At 45.9% G+C, this 18,522-nt stretch overlaps 1 protein-coding gene across 2 annotated transcripts in view; it reads right to left on the bottom strand.

The window, feature by feature from the left end:
- Positions 1 to 18,522, bottom strand: part of eps8l2 (EPS8 like 2) — a 285,853-nt gene that overhangs the window by 152,649 nt on the left and 114,682 nt on the right. For both annotated transcript variants that reach the window (XM_038807699.1, XM_038807700.1), the window contains exon 3: positions 15,062 to 15,108. In XM_038807699.1, the coding sequence (XP_038663627.1) occupies positions 15,062 to 15,104 (43 nt within the window). In that variant the 5' untranslated portion in view covers positions 15,105 to 15,108. The remainder of the gene's footprint in view (positions 1 to 15,061; positions 15,109 to 18,522) is intronic.

Genomic DNA, 18,522 nt, shown 5'->3' with positions numbered 1-18,522 from the left:
GGGGAAGCTAGATAAGTAATGAGGGAAAGAGGAAGAGAGATATGTTGAGGTAAAGTAATGTGGGAGGAGGCTCACACAGAGCATAACCATCAGCAACGACAACTTTGCTGTAAAATTCAGTGTATTTTCAACAAGTGCTATTATTTTGAAAAATACAGAATGGTTCTCCTGTTTTTAATTCTAAACAATCCAAACCATTTCATTAGTAAGCTTTAGTGAGCAGTGCTTCTCAAACAATCATTCAACTAGATATTTAAAACCAGTGTTTAATCATGGGCCACGGCAGCTTTATGATTAAAGTTTTACCAACAAAAATAACTGGCTACGTAAAATACCAGGAAAGTTATTCATAAATATAAATACAATTCCACATCCAAAAGTTGTACATTATATATTGTACATTTAGTCCTTTGTCTAAAAGTAGGGACTAACACCTTTATTAAAAACAATTGATTAAGAAAGTGGTAATAAATGCTATCATTACTAATACTGCCTCAGCTAATTTCATTCTGGTCTGACTTCTGATACCCACATGTCAGACATAAATCTCCTCTCTAGAGCACAGATCACATAACAGAGAATCATGCAAAAAGCCTGTTATGACCTTGCAGATGAAATTTTACTGTAAATAAGAAAGGGACAAATACAACAGCTTATAAAATGAGAGAAGCACCTGCTGGAAATACCTCAAAATTAACCTTTTTCGTTGAGCTGTGGTCCATAGTTGCAGTATGATTCAAGTATTCCAACAAAATACCAAACTAAACTTAAAATAATGTTGCGCGATCTACTGGAGAAAAACAAAAGTAACAAATTGCAGAATTTTATGGCCCCATCACAGCCGGTGCAGGGCCTCAAAAATGAGCCGAGCCATTCAACGGTCCATTGACTTTATCGGGAATGGAAAATCCTGCTGAAAAGAGAACATTGTGGTGCAGATGATAGCAGCTCATACTATTTGCAAGTGGACTTAAGTTACACCTTGTTTGTAAGAAAGCTTAGAAGGAGAAAAAGACAAATCCATTTTTTTGTAGACCATGAACTCCATTTTATGAATGTGTAATGTTGCACGTTTTACTATGGGCGTAAAACGCGTTTATTGGAGTGTATTAACACGCCTCCGAGTTCGACGTGTGCTTAACACTGCTAGGCTCTGTTCTATGTAATTATTTAAGCTCTGGAGTCGCCAGCTGCCGTATAGGCAACGTCACAAGTATTCCAAGGTCAAATTCAAAGTAATAAAGACGATACACCGATTAGTCAAGTTCAAACGATCAATATTTATTACACAGTTAATAATAAATACTCATGCACACACACTAAGAGACTAAGCTACAACTAAACATAAGCAAACAGAATACTTATCTAACAGGAACAGGCAAGGTCAGAGAACGAGGCCTTCGTCCTGGTTTTGTCTGCAGCCTTCAGCAAGCGTTCTGGCACTTGGGAGTCTAGTGGGCTTGGATCGCGTAGCGAGCGTTGAACTTACGGTTTCGGCGGCTGGTGCTCAACGGCTGGAGTCAGGATACCAGGTGTCAGTCGGGGGCCGGAGCACAGGTTTAACAGACCGGACAACACGAGGTCCCTATCTTTTATAGGGGTTCCGTTGTCCTTCCCTCTTCTCGGGTGGGCTCTACCTATTGGATCAATTTCTTATCGATACTGGATTAATTCCCCAATGCGAGGGGGTCTCCGTGATGGAGGGGGCGTTTCTTATGTCCTTTTGTTCGGAGGTTTCTGGTGCCTCGATGTCTGGGTCTTGATTGGAATGTGTCCATTCAGAACCAAATGTATCTATTGTGTGGGTGTTCAAGTCTGATGGCCTCATTAGCATGCAAAGCGTTTTGCCATTTGCACCTAGCTAAGGTCTTTCCACCTGAGCCCAAACTGGTTTCTGCTGCTGCAGAATGCAAACTGCTCTTTGCAGACTGCTGTTCTGGCTGAACTGTCTGTTTCTCAGCAGCCTTCCATTTTAGTTTGGCTCAGTGTCCATTTTGCGTGGCCAGCATGGCTACATTCCCTCCTTGTGATCCTCACAATCATACTATTGTGAAGGATCACCTATGTACTTTGCCTCCTTGTGTTCTGACCTCTTGCCAGTTCCTGTTCTACTCTGTTCTAAACTATGGGAAGAAGAGAAAAAAAAATTTAACTAACATTTCTACTTGGCCCTATGTCAAAGGGACATGCATTACTACAATTGGGAACCTCTACCTATCACTATTAACCTTAACCTTAACTTAAACATTTAATCACTCTAAAATCTTAACCATTCACACCACAACATAACACTTCCCAACTCGGCAGTCGAGTATGGAACAATATAATACATGGCTGAATTTTATTTACAGAGTGTTGTAATCAGTGAGGGGTTGAGGGGTTTGGTGGAATCCGAAGATGGGGGATTGCACTCTATAGATGGGTGAGGTGCTGGAACGAGAGGCTCTCCTCTTCCATTTCCTCAACCTGAGGGTCTGCACTAGGATGGTGAGGATCGCAATCACCAACAGTGATTCGATTATGTAGGACATGGAGTACCACGTCATGAATTTAGTACACCAGGTCTGAACCTCGCTGATCAGAGCTGAGCACTGGGGGTTTGCTGTACTAACATTTACGGTGGGGGTTGTGGGGGAAACGTGTCTTGTTTCCACACATATACATATGACATTAAATAGTAATAAGTGGGCTTCCATCATTTTGCTGTTCTTCTTCTTTCTCTTCCTTCTTCCTCCGGTATTGACAATCCTGGCTTCGACCTCTGTCTCGTCCTTTGAAACCTTTGGGATCAAGCACAGTATCTGTCAATACACAGTTTAAGATCTTTACTTGTTAGTGCATCTGTCTTTCAAAACCCAATTGACCCTTTAAAATGACTGGCTAAGTCACACCCTGTGACTCCCCTCATTTTTTTTTCAAAAAGCGAATTTAAAGACCAGCATACACCTAACAATCCTTCCTTCTGCGAGCCGTCTCGCAGGCTTTGCTGATTTACCATCCGAATGTTTCCGGATGTAAATAGCATGTGGGATGGCGGCCGAAGGGCTACCTAACCTAAAATGAAAACAAATTTGGAAAGAAACATCCGAATGAGTTGCGTATGGGCCGCTACGGGTACGAGTTGGATGGGATCCCCGGGTAGGGCGTGCTGTGCCATACCCGAGCTTGGCTGACCAAGGGTTGGTTCTCAGACAGGGCGGGTCCTCAGTGCCGTTTGTCCACTGCCTGAGTAACCTGGAAAGAAAACGGGTACGAATGTGTTTACCATGACTTGCAGCCTCTATTTCGCCGAATAGAGGGGCACCTAAAAAAACCAAGGGAGCCAAGATGCTCCAACTGAGGACATCACTGAAGTTCTCAGAGATATCTGCAGATAAACTATTTGGCGTGTGGCCTTACAACTTTGGAAAAGATCTCCAATCAAACCGAAGTTCTCAGAAGTATCTGCGGACAAACTAACGTGCATGTGAGGTGGTCACAATCTTTTCAGCTGAAAAGAAGATGTCCATCCTCCAGCTGAACAATGTACATTCCTGAAACAAACAAACATAAAACGAAGACAAACATACGTGCAGGTTCCATCAGAAAGGACATCGTTTCCCTCAAACGATTCCTATCTTACATCATCTGGACACCTCACTTTGATTCTGCCTCTGTGAACAGGGTCACAAAGGGGTTGCCGTGTCGGGAGTCAGACACCGTGTCGTCCTGCTCTCCCGGATCCCACACCCTTGTGTGGATCAGGCATGCAATTTTGGAGTTGTGTGACCGGGGGTCACTCTCATCATTGCGGACAAGTCTGTAGGAATTGTCCCTGTGCCATTGGGTGGCGTCAAGTGTGTTGTCGGGGTAGTCGGGGTCGGGTGGTGGTTCGGGGTTTTTGAGGTAGGTGACTTCCATGGGGTCACTGGAGTCGGGGTCGTAGTTGGTGCAGTGTGGGCTGTATGGCTGTGTGCTGTCGCTGTCTTCAGAGTCAGTGTCTGTCCTACTGTCTCTGCTGTGGCAGCTTGTGGGCGTGTCGGGGCGTGGTCTGTAGTGGTCTGTGGGCGGAGTCGTGGGCGAGTCCGTTGATGTACTGGTCTGTGAGGGGGATGGTGGAAAAGTGTCTCTGGTGGGCGGGGTGAAGTGTTCTGCTGCGTCTAGCAGGACATGGTGGGCATGGTTGGCCTGTGTTCCATATGCCTTTAACTGGTTTATATGGAACCACGCTGTCTTCCCATTAGGATACTTTATCCTGTAAACGGAGGGGCTAATTTTGTCCGAAATTGAGTAGGGACCGGAATATTTTGGAGCCAAAAAACTGCTGGGGTTATAAACAGATAACATTACCTGTTGCCCAACCTGGAATTCTGTGGTGTGTACGGTCTTATTGAAACAGGCAGTCCGTTGCTGTCGGCGTTTCCCTAGCTGGACTGCGGCTGCGAGCTGTGCAGACCTCACAGTCTCAACTAGTTCTTTAACTGCCTTTTCATGTGTGAGGGCCGTCACTTCGGGGCTTGTCATGTCCAGTCCTAAAAGGAATTCTGTACCTTTCATAGGGCGTCCGGTCATGAGTGTGTGTGGTGTGTATCCTGTAGATGTGGAGACAGTGTTCCTTATGAACATAAGTGCAAAGGGGAGCACTGAATCCCATGTGGAATTGTTCTCTTGAACCATTTTTCTGAGGGTAGTTTTTAGGGTCCGATTCATGCGCTCCACAATCCCGCTGGACTGTGGATGATACGCAATGTGGAAGTTCTGTTTGATTCCGAATATTGTCAGGACGTTCCTCATGACCCGTCCTGTAAAGTGAGATCCCTGGTCCGAATCGATACTTCGGGGTAAACCCCATCTCGTGAAGATGTGGTGGGTCAGGATCTTTGCAGCTGTCTTAGCTGTGTTTGTTCGTGAGGGAAATGCCTCTACCCACTTGGTAAAGGTATCTATCACCACCAGAACGTATTTATAGCCATTCCGACAAGGGGGCAATGGACCTATAAAATCGATCTGGAGGTTTGTCCAAGGGCCGTTAACTGGGCGAGTATGCCGAAGTTGTGCCTTCTTAGAATACCGCTCCGGGTTATTCTGAGCACAAATCAGGCAATTCTCTATGTAGTGCGTTACATCATTCCTGAGATTAGGCCACCAACAGAGTTGCCTGAGGTGCCTCGTTGTTGCATCAATTCCCTGATGCCCGTGTCCGTCATGGAACAAGGCAATCATCTGATTCCTGTCCTGCTGTGGGACCACATAAAGTCGGTCCTTAATGATCACACCCTCATGTGTGGTCAGTGCGTGTTTAAAGTGCTCGTAAGCAGGCACAAAGTTTCCCTTGAAAACCTCCCTGAGGTCTCCGTCCTGTTTTTGTGCTGCCACGAGATCTTTAATATCAGTCTGTGAGACTTGGACTGCGCTCACAGGGGCGCTAGCTGGTGCGCTAGCTGGGGGGGTCCATAAGTGTCCTCTCCTGGAACCTGCCTTAGCCAACGCGTCGGCTTTTACATTCCCAGGGGGTGATGACCTATGGTGGCTTCTTACTTTTATTATGCCGAAGGTCCTGTCCTTCGCTTTCTCTAGGATATGCTGGAGTAAAGGGGCTGATGGAAGGGGTTTTCCGTCTGCGGAGACAAAACCTCGTGTCCTCCACAGGGGCAGAAAATCGGTTAAACTGTTGCAGACATATAAGCTGTCTGAATATATGTCTGCTGGGCTGGGGAAAGAATCGGGGTGGTCCACTATGTACGCTATGGCTGCTAGCTCTGCTGCCTGCGCGCCTAAGTGACCTGGTAACTTAAGAGCGATTTCTTCGAGAGCGCGCCCCTGCGCGTCCTCTACATAGATGCCGCATCCTGTGATACGCTCACCATTTAAAACTGTGGAGGAACCGTCTACATAAATCCTCAAGGGTCCACACGTGTCTGTGGGCTGGGGGCTTTGTTTCGGGTTCCCTATCTTCCTGGGGGGTGTTTTGGCTAAAAAGGGTCCTGTGTTATGCAGGGGAGCTACAATTTCACAGTCATGGGGCTGTCCGGGGTATTGGAGGTTGTCTGCTAAGTATGTGTGTGTGCGTGTCCGTTTCACTGTAATGTCCCGTCCTTGTAAAAGTAGGGTCCACCTAGCTGCCCTAATCTGGCTAACTGAACCGTCCTTCAGTCGACCGTCTAGTAGTAGCTGTGTGGGTGTGTGTTCGGTTAGAATGGTGATGGGGTTGAGTCCGGTGATGTATGAGAAATACTGCACTGCCCAGAAGACAGCAAGGAGGTGCCTCTCACAGGCCGAAAATCCTTGTTCTACTGGGTCTAACAGTCGGGAGGCATAAGCCACTGGTCTTAGCTGCTCGTGCCGTTCCTGAAGCAACACGGCCGAGAGGGTTAGATCTGTGCTAGCTACCTCGATTGCGTACGGTGAAAGTTGGTCGGGGACTAGCAGCGCGGGTGCTGCACTAAGGGCTCGTTTCAACTCTTCCACAGCGCCTGTATGCTGCGGAAGCCATTCCCAGGGGGCTCCTTTCTTAAGGAGGTCTGAAAGTGGGGCGGCTTTTGTCGCGAATCCGTCGATGTGGTTCCGACAATAGCCAACCAGTCCTAAAAACGACCGGAGGGCTGATACATTCTGGGGAAGGGGCAATTTGACAATCGAATCAATTCTTTTGAATTCGATTTCGCGTTTGCCGTGCGTGATGACTGATCCCAAATACATCACTTTACTTTCCAATATTTGGGCCTTTTTCGGGTTAACTTTACAGCCAATTTCAGTTAAGAGTTCCAGGAGTTCGGCCAGAAGCGAAATGTGCTCTGCCTTTGTGTCTGTCTGCAGTAGTAGGTCGTCTACATACTGTACCAGACATTCGGGTCGGGAAAATTTTTCTAATCCACTTGCCAGCTGTCGGTGGAAAATGGAGGGTGAATTGTGGAATCCTTGTGGGAGGCATGTCCACGTGTACTGCTGCGTTTTAAAAGTGAATGCGAATTTGTATTGGCACGCTTTTGCCAATGGTATTGACCAGAATCCATTACTGATGTCCAATACCGTGAAGTACTTGGCGTTGAGACCCTGCTTGAGCATGGTCTCGGGACTAGTAGCTACCGTTGGGGCTACTGCGGGGGTTACTTTGTTGAGTTCCCGGTAATCGATGGTCAGACGCCATGATCCATCGGGCTTCCTCACTGGCCAAATAGGGGCATTGTTGGTGGAGGCTACCGTTCTCAGTACACCTTGGTCCAACAAGCTGCCTATAACTTTTTCTATTTCCACCTCTGCCTCGAGGGGAAATCTATACTGCTTTTGCGGTCGGGGGTCCTGTCCGGTAACATGAACTTGTCCAGTCATTCTGCCACAGTCATGACGGTGACTTGCAAATGCTGTCCTGTGATTGTTTAGTAGGGCCTTAATTTGTCGGTCGGTGTGGAGTGTAGTCAGGTCGAATGAGTACTCTCCCACTGCGCTAATCCGATTAGCGTAGTCTCCTACTGTGAGGGTGGCTGGGGCTCTGTCTGATCTCGCCATTCGCCAGACACACTGGTTCACTGGGTCGAACGACAAGCTGTGAGCGTTCATGAAATCGATCCCCAGGATGTGTTCTGCTGTCCGGGGAAGATTTACTAAAACTACGGGGTGTCTTGTGGAAATGTTCCCTAGCTGGATCGCTACGGGTGCTGTGATATGTCCCTGCTGCGAGTGTCCGGTGAACCCGCTAAGTGTGATGGTGGAGGTGGTCGGCCACGTGTCTGCGTGTGCCGTGGTTGTGGAGTTAATGGTGGTGCGGGATCCTCCTGTGTCCCACAGTAACTCTATGGGCTTCCCTTTGACTTTTGCCGTGACTACGGGCCTCCCTGATGAGTCCCATAGTGTGTCACAGACCCAAGTGGGGGAGCCCGAACACCGTCAGTTCGTCTCGTCCACATTGGTGGGTCCTGACTGTACTGCTACATTGTGGATGGGTTTTGCTTTGTTGCGGTTCAGAGTGCCTGTTTGCTGGCCTCTCTGAGATCGCTGGGGTGCTTGGCATTCTTTTGCCCAATGCCCTAACTGTCCACAGTTATAGCATTCCTGTCCTTTCTGTTGAGGGCTGCTCTTGCCTTCCTTTACCCATGCGGGCTTCTGGTGCTCTCTGACTGCTTGGATATCTGCAGCAGCCTGAGCCTCTTCTGGGGATCTAACCTTTCCTTTTGCCTGAAGCGATTGCTCCCAAGCGCGGGACAATCTTTTGAGGACCCATTTTTCGTTATGGGCCTCTTCTGAGGGGTCGTAATTATTGCAAGCGCTCTGTCCTGCTTCTGTTGCGTGTGAGATAATTGTGCGCGTCCACTTAACCATGTTTTCGCGGGTTAAATGCGCTCTATCTAGCTGTCCGAAAACTGCGCTGAAATGAATCCACAGCCTTCCGGCGAATGCTGTGGGGTGTTCAGATCTCTTCTGCCTGCACTTATTCAAGCCTTCTACGGGGTCACCTCTATTGTACCCGATGGCATCTAAAATAGCAGTGTGCATCTCCTCTAGGCTGCCTCCTGCCACGTTTTGTGGGTCGGGGAGGGCTGCCACTACACTCTGGTCTAAGCTCAACACGGTGAGCTTAACCTGCTCTCTCTCATCCAGGCCGTACATGGTAGCCTGCTGCTTTACTTTCGCAAAGAACTGGTGGGGGTCTGCGGTGGGGAGGAACGGAGTGATCTTTTCACAAGCGTCCCTTAGCTGGGTTACTGTTAAAGGGGTGGTGTAAGTTATGTCTGGGGCGCCTTCTGATTCGGCTTTCCTCTGTGTGGTTACGGGATTCATGGGTGCGGTTATGATCTGAGCTGTGGGGGGTTGGGGTGCCTGTCGTTTCTGCTGAGCTGCGGGCGCACATGTTCCCTGAACATACCGCTGCGCTGTCTCGCTTAATTCCTGCCAATCTGGGGCGTTTTCCCCATCTAACTGAGCTCCAAAGGTGCTTTGGAAGCCATTCTGCACCGAAAGCAGAGATTGCAGTTCCGCAATCTGTTTCCTGCATTTCGCGTGGTCAACTGTGCTTTGTCTTTGTTCGGTCGTTGCAGCGTGGAGTGCTCTCAAAGCTGCTTTGAGATCAGAGCATTGCCTCTGCAATGCCTCCACCTGCTTTTCCGATTCCTGTCTTATCAGAACGGCACGTTGCACGTCCTGATAGGCTTTCTCATACTGGGTCTGGGAACTGTTCAGATGAGCTAGACAAGACTGGTGAGCCCTCTTGGCATCATCCACCTCTCTACCCTTCTCTGCCAACTTCCCTTTAAGATCCAGGTTTTCTTTCTCGATGTCCCTGACATCGACCTTACTCATTCGGTTCCTTTCCTCTAAATCTGCCCGGAGCGTCCTGATGACCTCCTCTGCGCCTCGCAACTGTGCCAAGCAGGACACAATCGCCATCGGCTTGCGTGCTTTACCTAAACTCTTTTTGTGTATCTGAGAGAGGTTCTCCCACCAAGTATGACCTATACTTCCGGGACCTGTCTCCTCATTTGCACAAAACTCTTTCCAAAGGGGCCATCCCTTTCCTTGTAAATATTTGCGGAGTTCCAGCTCCCACGTGGGACACTGGCCTACTCTGCTACTGCTGCTGGTCGCTGCGACCACAAACTTTGCTGGATCCATCAGACGTTCCATTGCCTGCATGGCCATTTCCTCTGACTCTCTTTTTATAATTTGGAACAGGGGGTTGCTGGGGTGGTGTTTCGTGAAAAGGGTACGGCTTACGCTATTTTCCGATTACAAAACTACCGAAAGTTTGTCGCAACAAAAAGCTTTCAGTTTTACCTTACAGCCCTGTTAGTACGCATGCACTAAAACACACTTCCGAATTTCGCTTATTATTTTGAACACCTTGAATACTTGTGATCTCTTTCTTTCTCTGCAATTTGGAGTTCTAATTCAAATTTCAGGGTCCTGGACACTGTGGTGTTTCCACTTACAACAGGGTCCCGGCGGAGTCGCCACTAAATGTTGCACGTTTTACTATGGGCGTAAAACGCGTTTATTGGAGTGTATTAACACGCCTCCGAGTTCGACGTGTGCTTAACACTGCTAGGCTCTGTTCTATGTAATTATTTAAGCTCTGGAGTCGCCAGCTGCCGTATAGGCAACGTCACAAGTATTCCAAGGTCAAATTCAAAGTAATAAAGACGATACACCGATTAGTCAAGTTCAAACGATCAATATTTATTACACAGTTAATAATAAATACTCATGCACACACACTAAGAGACTAAGCTACAACTAAACATAAGCAAACAGAATACTTATCTAACAGGAACAGGCAAGGTCAGAGAACGAGGCCTTCGTCCTGGTTTTGTCTGCAGCCTTCAGCAAGCGTTCTGGCACTTGGGAGTCTAGTGGGCTTGGATCGCGTAGCGAGCGTTGAACTTACGGTTTCGGCGGCTGGTGCTCAACGGCTGGAGTCAGGATACCAGGTGTCAGTCGGGGGCCGGAGCACAGGTTTAACAGACCGGACAACACGAGGTCCCTATCTTTTATAGGGGTTCCGTTGTCCTTCCCTCTTCTCGGGTGGGCTCTACCTATTGGATCAATTTCTTATCGATACTGGATTAATTCCCCAATGCGAGGGGGTCTCCGTGATGGAGGGGGCGTTTCTTATGTCCTTTTGTTCGGAGGTTTCTGGTGCCTCGATGTCTGGGTCTTGATTGGAATGTGTCCATTCAGAACCAAATGTATCTATTGTGTGGGTGTTCAAGTCTGATGGCCTCATTAGCATGCAAAGCGTTTTGCCATTTGCACCTAGCTAAGGTCTTTCCACCTGAGCCCAAACTGGTTTCTGCTGCTGCAGAATGCAAACTGCTCTTTGCAGACTGCTGTTCTGGCTGAACTGTCTGTTTCTCAGCAGCCTTCCATTTTAGTTTGGCTCAGTGTCCATTTTGCGTGGCCAGCATGGCTACAGTAAGCAGTACTTAATAGCTTTTTAAGAGACCTACCAATACTTTTCTTGTGGAATATATCACTTGTGGAATATATCACACCATGCTGCAAAATGACTGTTTTTGGTTTGCTCAAGACACACACTTGGAAACAGGTGGCTACTCAGCACATAACTTGTAAATATCATTCGTATGGCTCCAGCTGAGGTTTTCCACAGGGATTACAGTCTCAATCTTCAAAAACTGTCTTTTGGCAGGAAGTGTACAGCTTCTATTTAATTGAATGGGTTTACAAACCTGCCTCACCATATAATGTGGATACAATGCTACTTGCTTCCGGGAGTGGCACTCTCTGTGACAGACTATGTATTCGTGGATCTCTTTTTACAAATGAATTTAGAGTACCCAATTCACTTTTTCCAATTAAGGGGCAATTTAGTGTGGCCAATTCACCTACCCTGCACATCTTTGGGTTGTGGGGGCGAAACCCACGCAAACATGGGAAGAATGTGCAAACTCTACACAGACAGTGACCCAGAGCCGGGATTGAACCTGGGACCTCAGCGCCGTGAGGCAGCAGGGCTAACCCACTGCGCCACCGTGCTGCCTGTGTTTGTGGTTCTAAGGCTTGTGTAAAATAATTGTAGCTGTTGTAAACATTTTTGGAGTTGCTGAAATGTAATGTCACATTTTTGAATATTTTAAATATTTCATCAGATGTCACCAGCCACTCCCAAGAGTGGATCTTACATCCTCTACAATCCAAATATTTATTTTCTAGTTCAGTATTTCAGTAAATGATAGTGCGACCCACGTAAATGATCATGTGACCCAGGTGAGTGATCATGAGAGTCCGATATCTTAGCAGAGAACACAAAGGGGCAGCATGGTGGCTCAAAGGTTAGCACTGCTGACTCATGGCACTGAGGACCTGGGTTCGACTCCAGCCCTGGGTCACTGTCCGTGTGGAGTTTGCACATTCTCCCCATGTCTGCGTGGATCTCACCTCCACAACCCAAAGATGTGCAAGGTAAGTGGATTGGCAATGCTAAATTGCCGCTTAAGTGGGAAAAAAAAGTGAATTGGGTACTTTAAATTTATATTTAAAAAAACTGGGAGCACCACCCAGATATACTTTACTGTCTAGTGCTTGTATCGTGTGCCACCACATGATTCTCCTCTCTTTAAAAGCAAACTACTAGATGGAGCCTCGGGCTTTGATCCAACAGGTGGTTTATTTACATAAAAACAGGTGAAATGAATAGTAAACAGTATATCATTCAGTGGAATATAGATTTATTTACCCTTCTCGATACATACTCACTTTCTGTCTTTTTTAAAAATTGCTTTAAAAAAAAAAAAAATTTAGAGAACCCAATTATTTTTTTCCAATTAAGGGGCAACTTAGTGTGGCCAATCCATCTTTGGGTTGTGGGGGTGAGACCCACGCAGGCACGGGGAGAACGTGCAAACTTTACACAGACAGTGACTGGGGTTGAACCCGGGTTCATAGGTCCGTAGGCAATAGCGCTAACCACTGCACCACCGTACTGCCCCACTCACTTTCTGGCTGAACAGATTTTAAACAGAACATGATGGACTCTTAATTCCAACTCTAATAGAAAACACAAAGCTGCTGGTGTGGTGAACTCAATTTAAATATAGACTGGTTCCTAGGTAAAACAATTGCAACCGACCTCAAAGAAACAACAGAAATAAGACGGCTGATTACTTAATCAATATTACGTACTTCAGTGGAAACTATTTTTGCAATTTCAAAGATGTCTTGCCTCTGCTTAATTAAACAGCCCACACTTCAGTCTACCCACTGGCATTGAACAGGAGATGGAGGCCAAGCCAGGCAGCAGAGAGGCAAGTTAACACAGGAGGGATATGGTAAGCAGTGGGTGTTGGGAGGCAGGTTTGGTGGTGTGCGAATACTGATGGTAGAGGGGTTATAAGCAACAGCAGTGCCCACACTAATCCTGTAGAGCCATTAAGAGTACTCACTCCTCGGGCGGCTTGGTGGTGCAGTGGCTAGCACTGTTGCATCATGTCACTGAGGACCCGGGTACGATCCCGGCCCTGGGTCACTGTCTGTATAGAGTTTGCACCTTCTCCCCATGTGTACTTGTGTCTCCGCCTCCAAATTGCACCAAAATACAAATCTGTATGTGTTAATGAGGTTCCCATCCAATTTCGGCCAGATGCTTCCACCAGCAGGCACAAGGTCCAGAGAAATACGAGGGATTAAAATGGATCTATTTTCTTTTGTCCTCGTCAACTAACACAAAACCTGTGATGCACTTCATCATCCTCCTCTTTCATTCTGGAAATTATTAGTTCCTTAATTGATTTTATTACCTTGCTGAAGTCATTCTTTAAACGTGAACCTAGACATTCATTATTGATAAGGCATTCAATTATGGGGCCATTACCGGATCCTGATCAAATGGCTCCATGTGCACATTCTGCAACAGGAGTCGCTGGTTACTAATAAGATCCAGGAACAACTGGCTGATTTTCTTTGCCTACCTATCCTCGGAAGAGGAGACTAATTATAACATTCAATTGCTATCCCAGTGAAGGGATCAGCAGAGGCCAGGAAATAAATTTGTGACGTTTGAACTGCAATACACAGCGCATTGTAACTCTAAGCCAATGGTTCGGGATTTTACCTGATCCACTGGGAGCTCCAGTTGACACACCGCACAAAAGTCAGTCTGATTGAAAGGTTGGCTTCAGTCTTCTGGGTCTACGTTACAGAATTCCATGCGGTGGGGTTGGGGATTGATCTTGGAGGTGTGGGAGTGGGGAGGCAGTTGCTGGAGGCTGGAACCCGTGGGCACTGCAAAATCCTTGACTTCCAGAGAGGGCGAGATAATGGAGGTTGTTGACCTTGGGGAAAGTCATTTATGGTTTCATGGGGAAGGTGGGGAGGGGTGATTCCCAACCAATGGGGATCCTCAGACAGCCACATTGGATTCAAGAGGAGTATGTGTCCAAGGTACACATAACCTGGATGCTGAAGAAGTTCAATGTACCAACCCGTTTCCCTAGAATTGGCTGCCCTTCTTCCTCAGTTAAAGCCCAAAGTGAGCAGGTTGAGTCAGGTTTCTGATAATCTGACACAAACTATCCAATTTCTTTGGTAAAAAAATCCCCCCAGATTACTGCAGGAGATCTGATGGTGCATTCTTAAATACATTGCATAATTAACTCTTCCCAACTTCTCCCTGTCCATCAGAATTATTTAGCCAGCAAATCTCAGGTCTCGTGATGTTCACAGTCTTCATAAGCCCCATTGACTGTCTCAGCGTCATTGAATAAATTCAGAATCGATTTGAACAGCGAAACGTGTTCCACGAGAGAAATTGCCAAATGACAACTCGATGAGCTTCATCAGATAGTTACCATCTAGTTTTGCTTGTAATGCCTCCTTTGTCTGTGTATTTAGTTCAATAATAATCTGATAAAAACACTTGATGGGTCGGGTGGGAGGAGTTTAATTTGGAAATATCATGTCATTGTTGGGAAAGAGAGATCTTCCCCACATTTTGCACAGTAATAGCTTCAGGCCTAGTCAAACCAACCAGAGGCTGCCTCCAGAGGATAGTCTGTATCTGCATTTCCCATACCTGCCAGCCAGCCCTGTGGCCTTTCGAAGCAAAGTATCAGTTTACTGCTGAATTGTAATCAGCTTTTAGCCCTTGTCTCATAAGACCACCAAGACTACCCTAGATGAGCTTTTTCAAGTGGAATTAAAACCTTGCTGAGGAGTTGAAAACAACACAGTCCTGAAAAATAATTACTTGTCTTCACACGAATGTTTAACATGTTTATGTAGCCTTACTTTGTCCATTATTTCAACATTGACCGTAACCTATTTCAACATTGACCGTAACCTGCTTCAAACCAAATAAGTTTAACATCTCAGCTAAAATAGCAGGCAAAGGAGTGTCATATGTTTGTACTCTGAGATCACAAGTAGGTATTTCTAGGCTAGTTTTCCAAGCCATTGCACTCAGTCCTCAAATATAAATGTGTTTAACTACTAAAAGGTTGGTTTCATCTCTTAAAACCAAATATATATTTAGGCTCTAATGATGTGTACTCCAGAGAGCAGCAAGTTGTTTCTAGGTTGCTAACCTAATTCTTTCACTGAACCAAGAACAAGTTTTGATATTGTAAGCACTCACCATATAGAGCTTTTGCACTCATCTTCCCTTCAGGTCCTGACATCTTGCTGCAAAACAGAACAATGAAAAATCATATTCAGAACATAATCTTTCAATTACTATCTCAGACCAATATATTGTGCACAACCCAACCCTGGCACATATGATTGCGATTGGTAAACTCATATACGAGACCAATGTGACAAAACACAAATGACATATACAAGGGAGTTCCAGATTCAATTTCCAACCTTTTAGGAGTTAGTGGATTTTATTCAGTGTTAAACATCCCTGAAAGGAAGAAACGGGAATTGTAGCTGAAAATTACATGTGCGTTTTCCATGGTCTAATACTGTCCAGACACTCACCATCTCATGCAGTTCCAAAGTCACAATTTGTAACTTTAATTTCATGGCTGGCAAAGTCTTTGGTGGACAGTGAACAGAAAACTAAATCACCAGTCTATGTGGGGGTTTACTCATACCATTCTTGGCTCGGAAAGTTCCACTAACAGCATTCGTACTTGCTGCAGTGAGAAGTCTTACAACACGAGGTAAAAGTCCAACAGGTTTCTTTCGAATCACTGGCTTTCGGAGCGCAGCTTCTTCCTCAGGTCAGAGGAAGGAGCTGCTTACTGTGCCCACCCCAGTCCAATGCCGGCATTTGAACATACTTGCTGCTGGTAAACCAATAGCCTCTAGTCTAGAGGCACTTAGGTAAACCACTGTTGAGGAATCCTCAACATGCCAGAGACAGCAATAAAGATTGTTGCTTCTGAAACTGGGTTTCTATGGCTTTGTAATGTAAAGATGACATTTATGCTGTGGATATGGCTAAAAAAGATTCAGAGGATGTTTATATTTTGAAGGATCACCGTGGCGTTTACCCATACACAGCTCTCCCATGTTGTCTAAACACAATACATCAGGGACAACGATGTGGTAGGTACAAAGGTATAAACAAACTACAGAGGCATGGGACAAATTGGAGGAGGGTTGATCTGATAATTCAGAGGGGCAGGGAAAAATATTTCTTGATTATTGTGTCAATTACGGTTTTACATAATTAATATGATCATCTGAAATTCTTCGGTTTCAAATAACTAGGTTAATGCATTTAAAGTAGAGCTTTAGTTTCAAGCATAATAGAATTTGTACCTATTGTCCCAGAACTTAACTTTGAGGACTTTGTATTGGCAACATCGTAAATGTTCTCGTAAAATATTGTAACCTTGTTCTTACCATCAGTAGGAAACTATTAGGAAATATTCTGTTCCGTTTATACTAACCATAGTCCCACCAAGAGTAGATTATGATCAATGATATAACCTGGAAATAAATTGTACCATATCCCTTGGGTATTCTGAAAATAGCAATAAATTTGGAAAAAGAGGCACTTGTGCAGTTAGTATGGTTAAAAGAATAACAGGATGCATCACAATTAGCAGCTGAATGTAACTGGAGTATTGTGGTCATAGTGTTGTTGGTTTAAAATTTGAACCTTTGTTTCAAACAAATTTGCAATGATTCCAGCAATTAGAACATGGCACAGCGTATAAATTAGCGCATAAATTATCATGGTCGAAGTTCATCTCACATGATCAAAAGCTAAATTCAGATTACGTTGAACACAAACGCTACCAGCTGGTTCGTGGATGAGTTCAATGCTTTAGGCTCAAACAATTATGGGAAGGTTAGGTTATTCAAAAACACCATGTGCCAAGTAGATTCTGTCATGTTCTGTAGACTGGCCGATATGAATGATGCACCACAGAACATCTAGTTTATAAATTTGCGTGGAAAAAATTGCGTGGTAAAGATAACTGGAATAAATAAATAAATAACAAACTAACTATTGCTGAGCTACTGCAAAATGTCTATCCACCAACAAGACTTACTCCCAACTGCTTCGAGGTACAGAGCCACATAATAGACTTACACTGCCACACGCTGGTCGGAGGTAGTGTACAATATTATATACAGAATTACTTTATGCATATCGTCACAAATTTCACTCCATACAATGTCACCTATTAACTGATGTCTTATGTCAAGCCTCACTGTACATGTCTGTCACTGCATCTTATGCACACTGATGCAATGTATGTCCTACCTCACACACATCTCCCAGGTTCTTCACAAACCTGACACCCTGGAATAGGCTGCGGGCACATGGCAATCATTATTAGAACATAGAACATAGAACAGTACAGCACAGAACAGGCCCTTCGGCCCTCGATGTTGTGCCGAGCAATGATCACCCTACTCAAACCCACGTATCCACCCTATACCCGTAACCCAACAACCCCCCCCCTTAACCTTACTTTTAGGACACTACGGGCAATTTAGCATGGCCAATCCACCTAACCCTCACATCTTTGGACTGTGGGAGGAAACCGGAGCACCCGGAGGAAACCCACGCACACACGTGGAGGACGTGCAGACTCCGCACAGACAGTGACCCAGCCAGGAACCGAACCTGGGACCCTGGAGCTGTGAAGCATTCATGCTAACCACCATACTACCGTGCTGCCCCTAAAATTATTATTAAATAATTTTAATTATTAAAACGCTGTTCTTTGGGAAATATAGACTGAGATTTTCAGCCCCTATTCACATTAGGTAGGTTCAATGACAGGATCATGAATTATTGCCAGGAGTGCAAATTTGTGTTTCACATCAGCGTGAAAACATGACGAGGGAAACACGGTGGTGCAGTGGTTAGCATTGCTGCCACATGGCGCCGAGGTCCCAGGTTCGAACCCGGCCCTGGGTCACTGTCTGTGTGGAGTTTGCACATTCTCCCAGTGTTTGCGTGGGTTTTGCCCCTACAACCCAGAAATGTGCAGGGTAGGTGGCTTGGCCAGGCTAAATTGCCCCTTAATTGGAAAAACATTAATTGGGTACTCTAAATTTATTGAAAAAACAGGACATGATTGGCCCCTTCCCCAGGTGATATTTCCCAACGTTCAACATTGGGAACATTATAAGAAATTAACATATTATCAGGCCTATAAGCCAGAAGCATACCCACCCCCAAAAACCAGGTCAAAATCCATCCACGGCAGCATGATGGCAGAATGGCATGAAGCACGACAGAAATATGACAGCGTGCACTTCGTGAGCAGGCCTCCCATGGAACCTGTGACTTGAAGTTTAACTTCCACACCACATAGCGGAGAAAGCCACCATTGCCCATGCTAAGGCGGGTGCGAAGCCTCCGGCCCATTGGGAGTTCTGTGGGAGCTACCCCAGTTACCGCATGTGGGGGGGTGGTCCTACATGAAAACAAAAAATGAGCCAGTCTCGTGTCCATCGACCCGGAAGACTGCTTCTTTATGGCTCGTTTGAATGTCTGCACTGCACACTCCGCCAACCCATTTGAAGCCGGGTGGTATGGGGCGGTGCGGATATGACGTATGCCGTTCATCTTCATGAACCTCGCAAACTCCTCACTTGTGAACGGAGTGCCATTGTCCGTGA

The sequence above is a fragment of the Scyliorhinus canicula genome, chromosome 9 (genome assembly GCF_902713615.1).
Source record: "Scyliorhinus canicula chromosome 9, sScyCan1.1, whole genome shotgun sequence".
Classification (NCBI taxonomy): Eukaryota; Metazoa; Chordata; class Chondrichthyes; order Carcharhiniformes; family Scyliorhinidae; genus Scyliorhinus; species Scyliorhinus canicula.
Note: the sequence above shows the minus strand (reverse complement) of the source record. Positions and strands in the feature narration are given on the sequence as shown.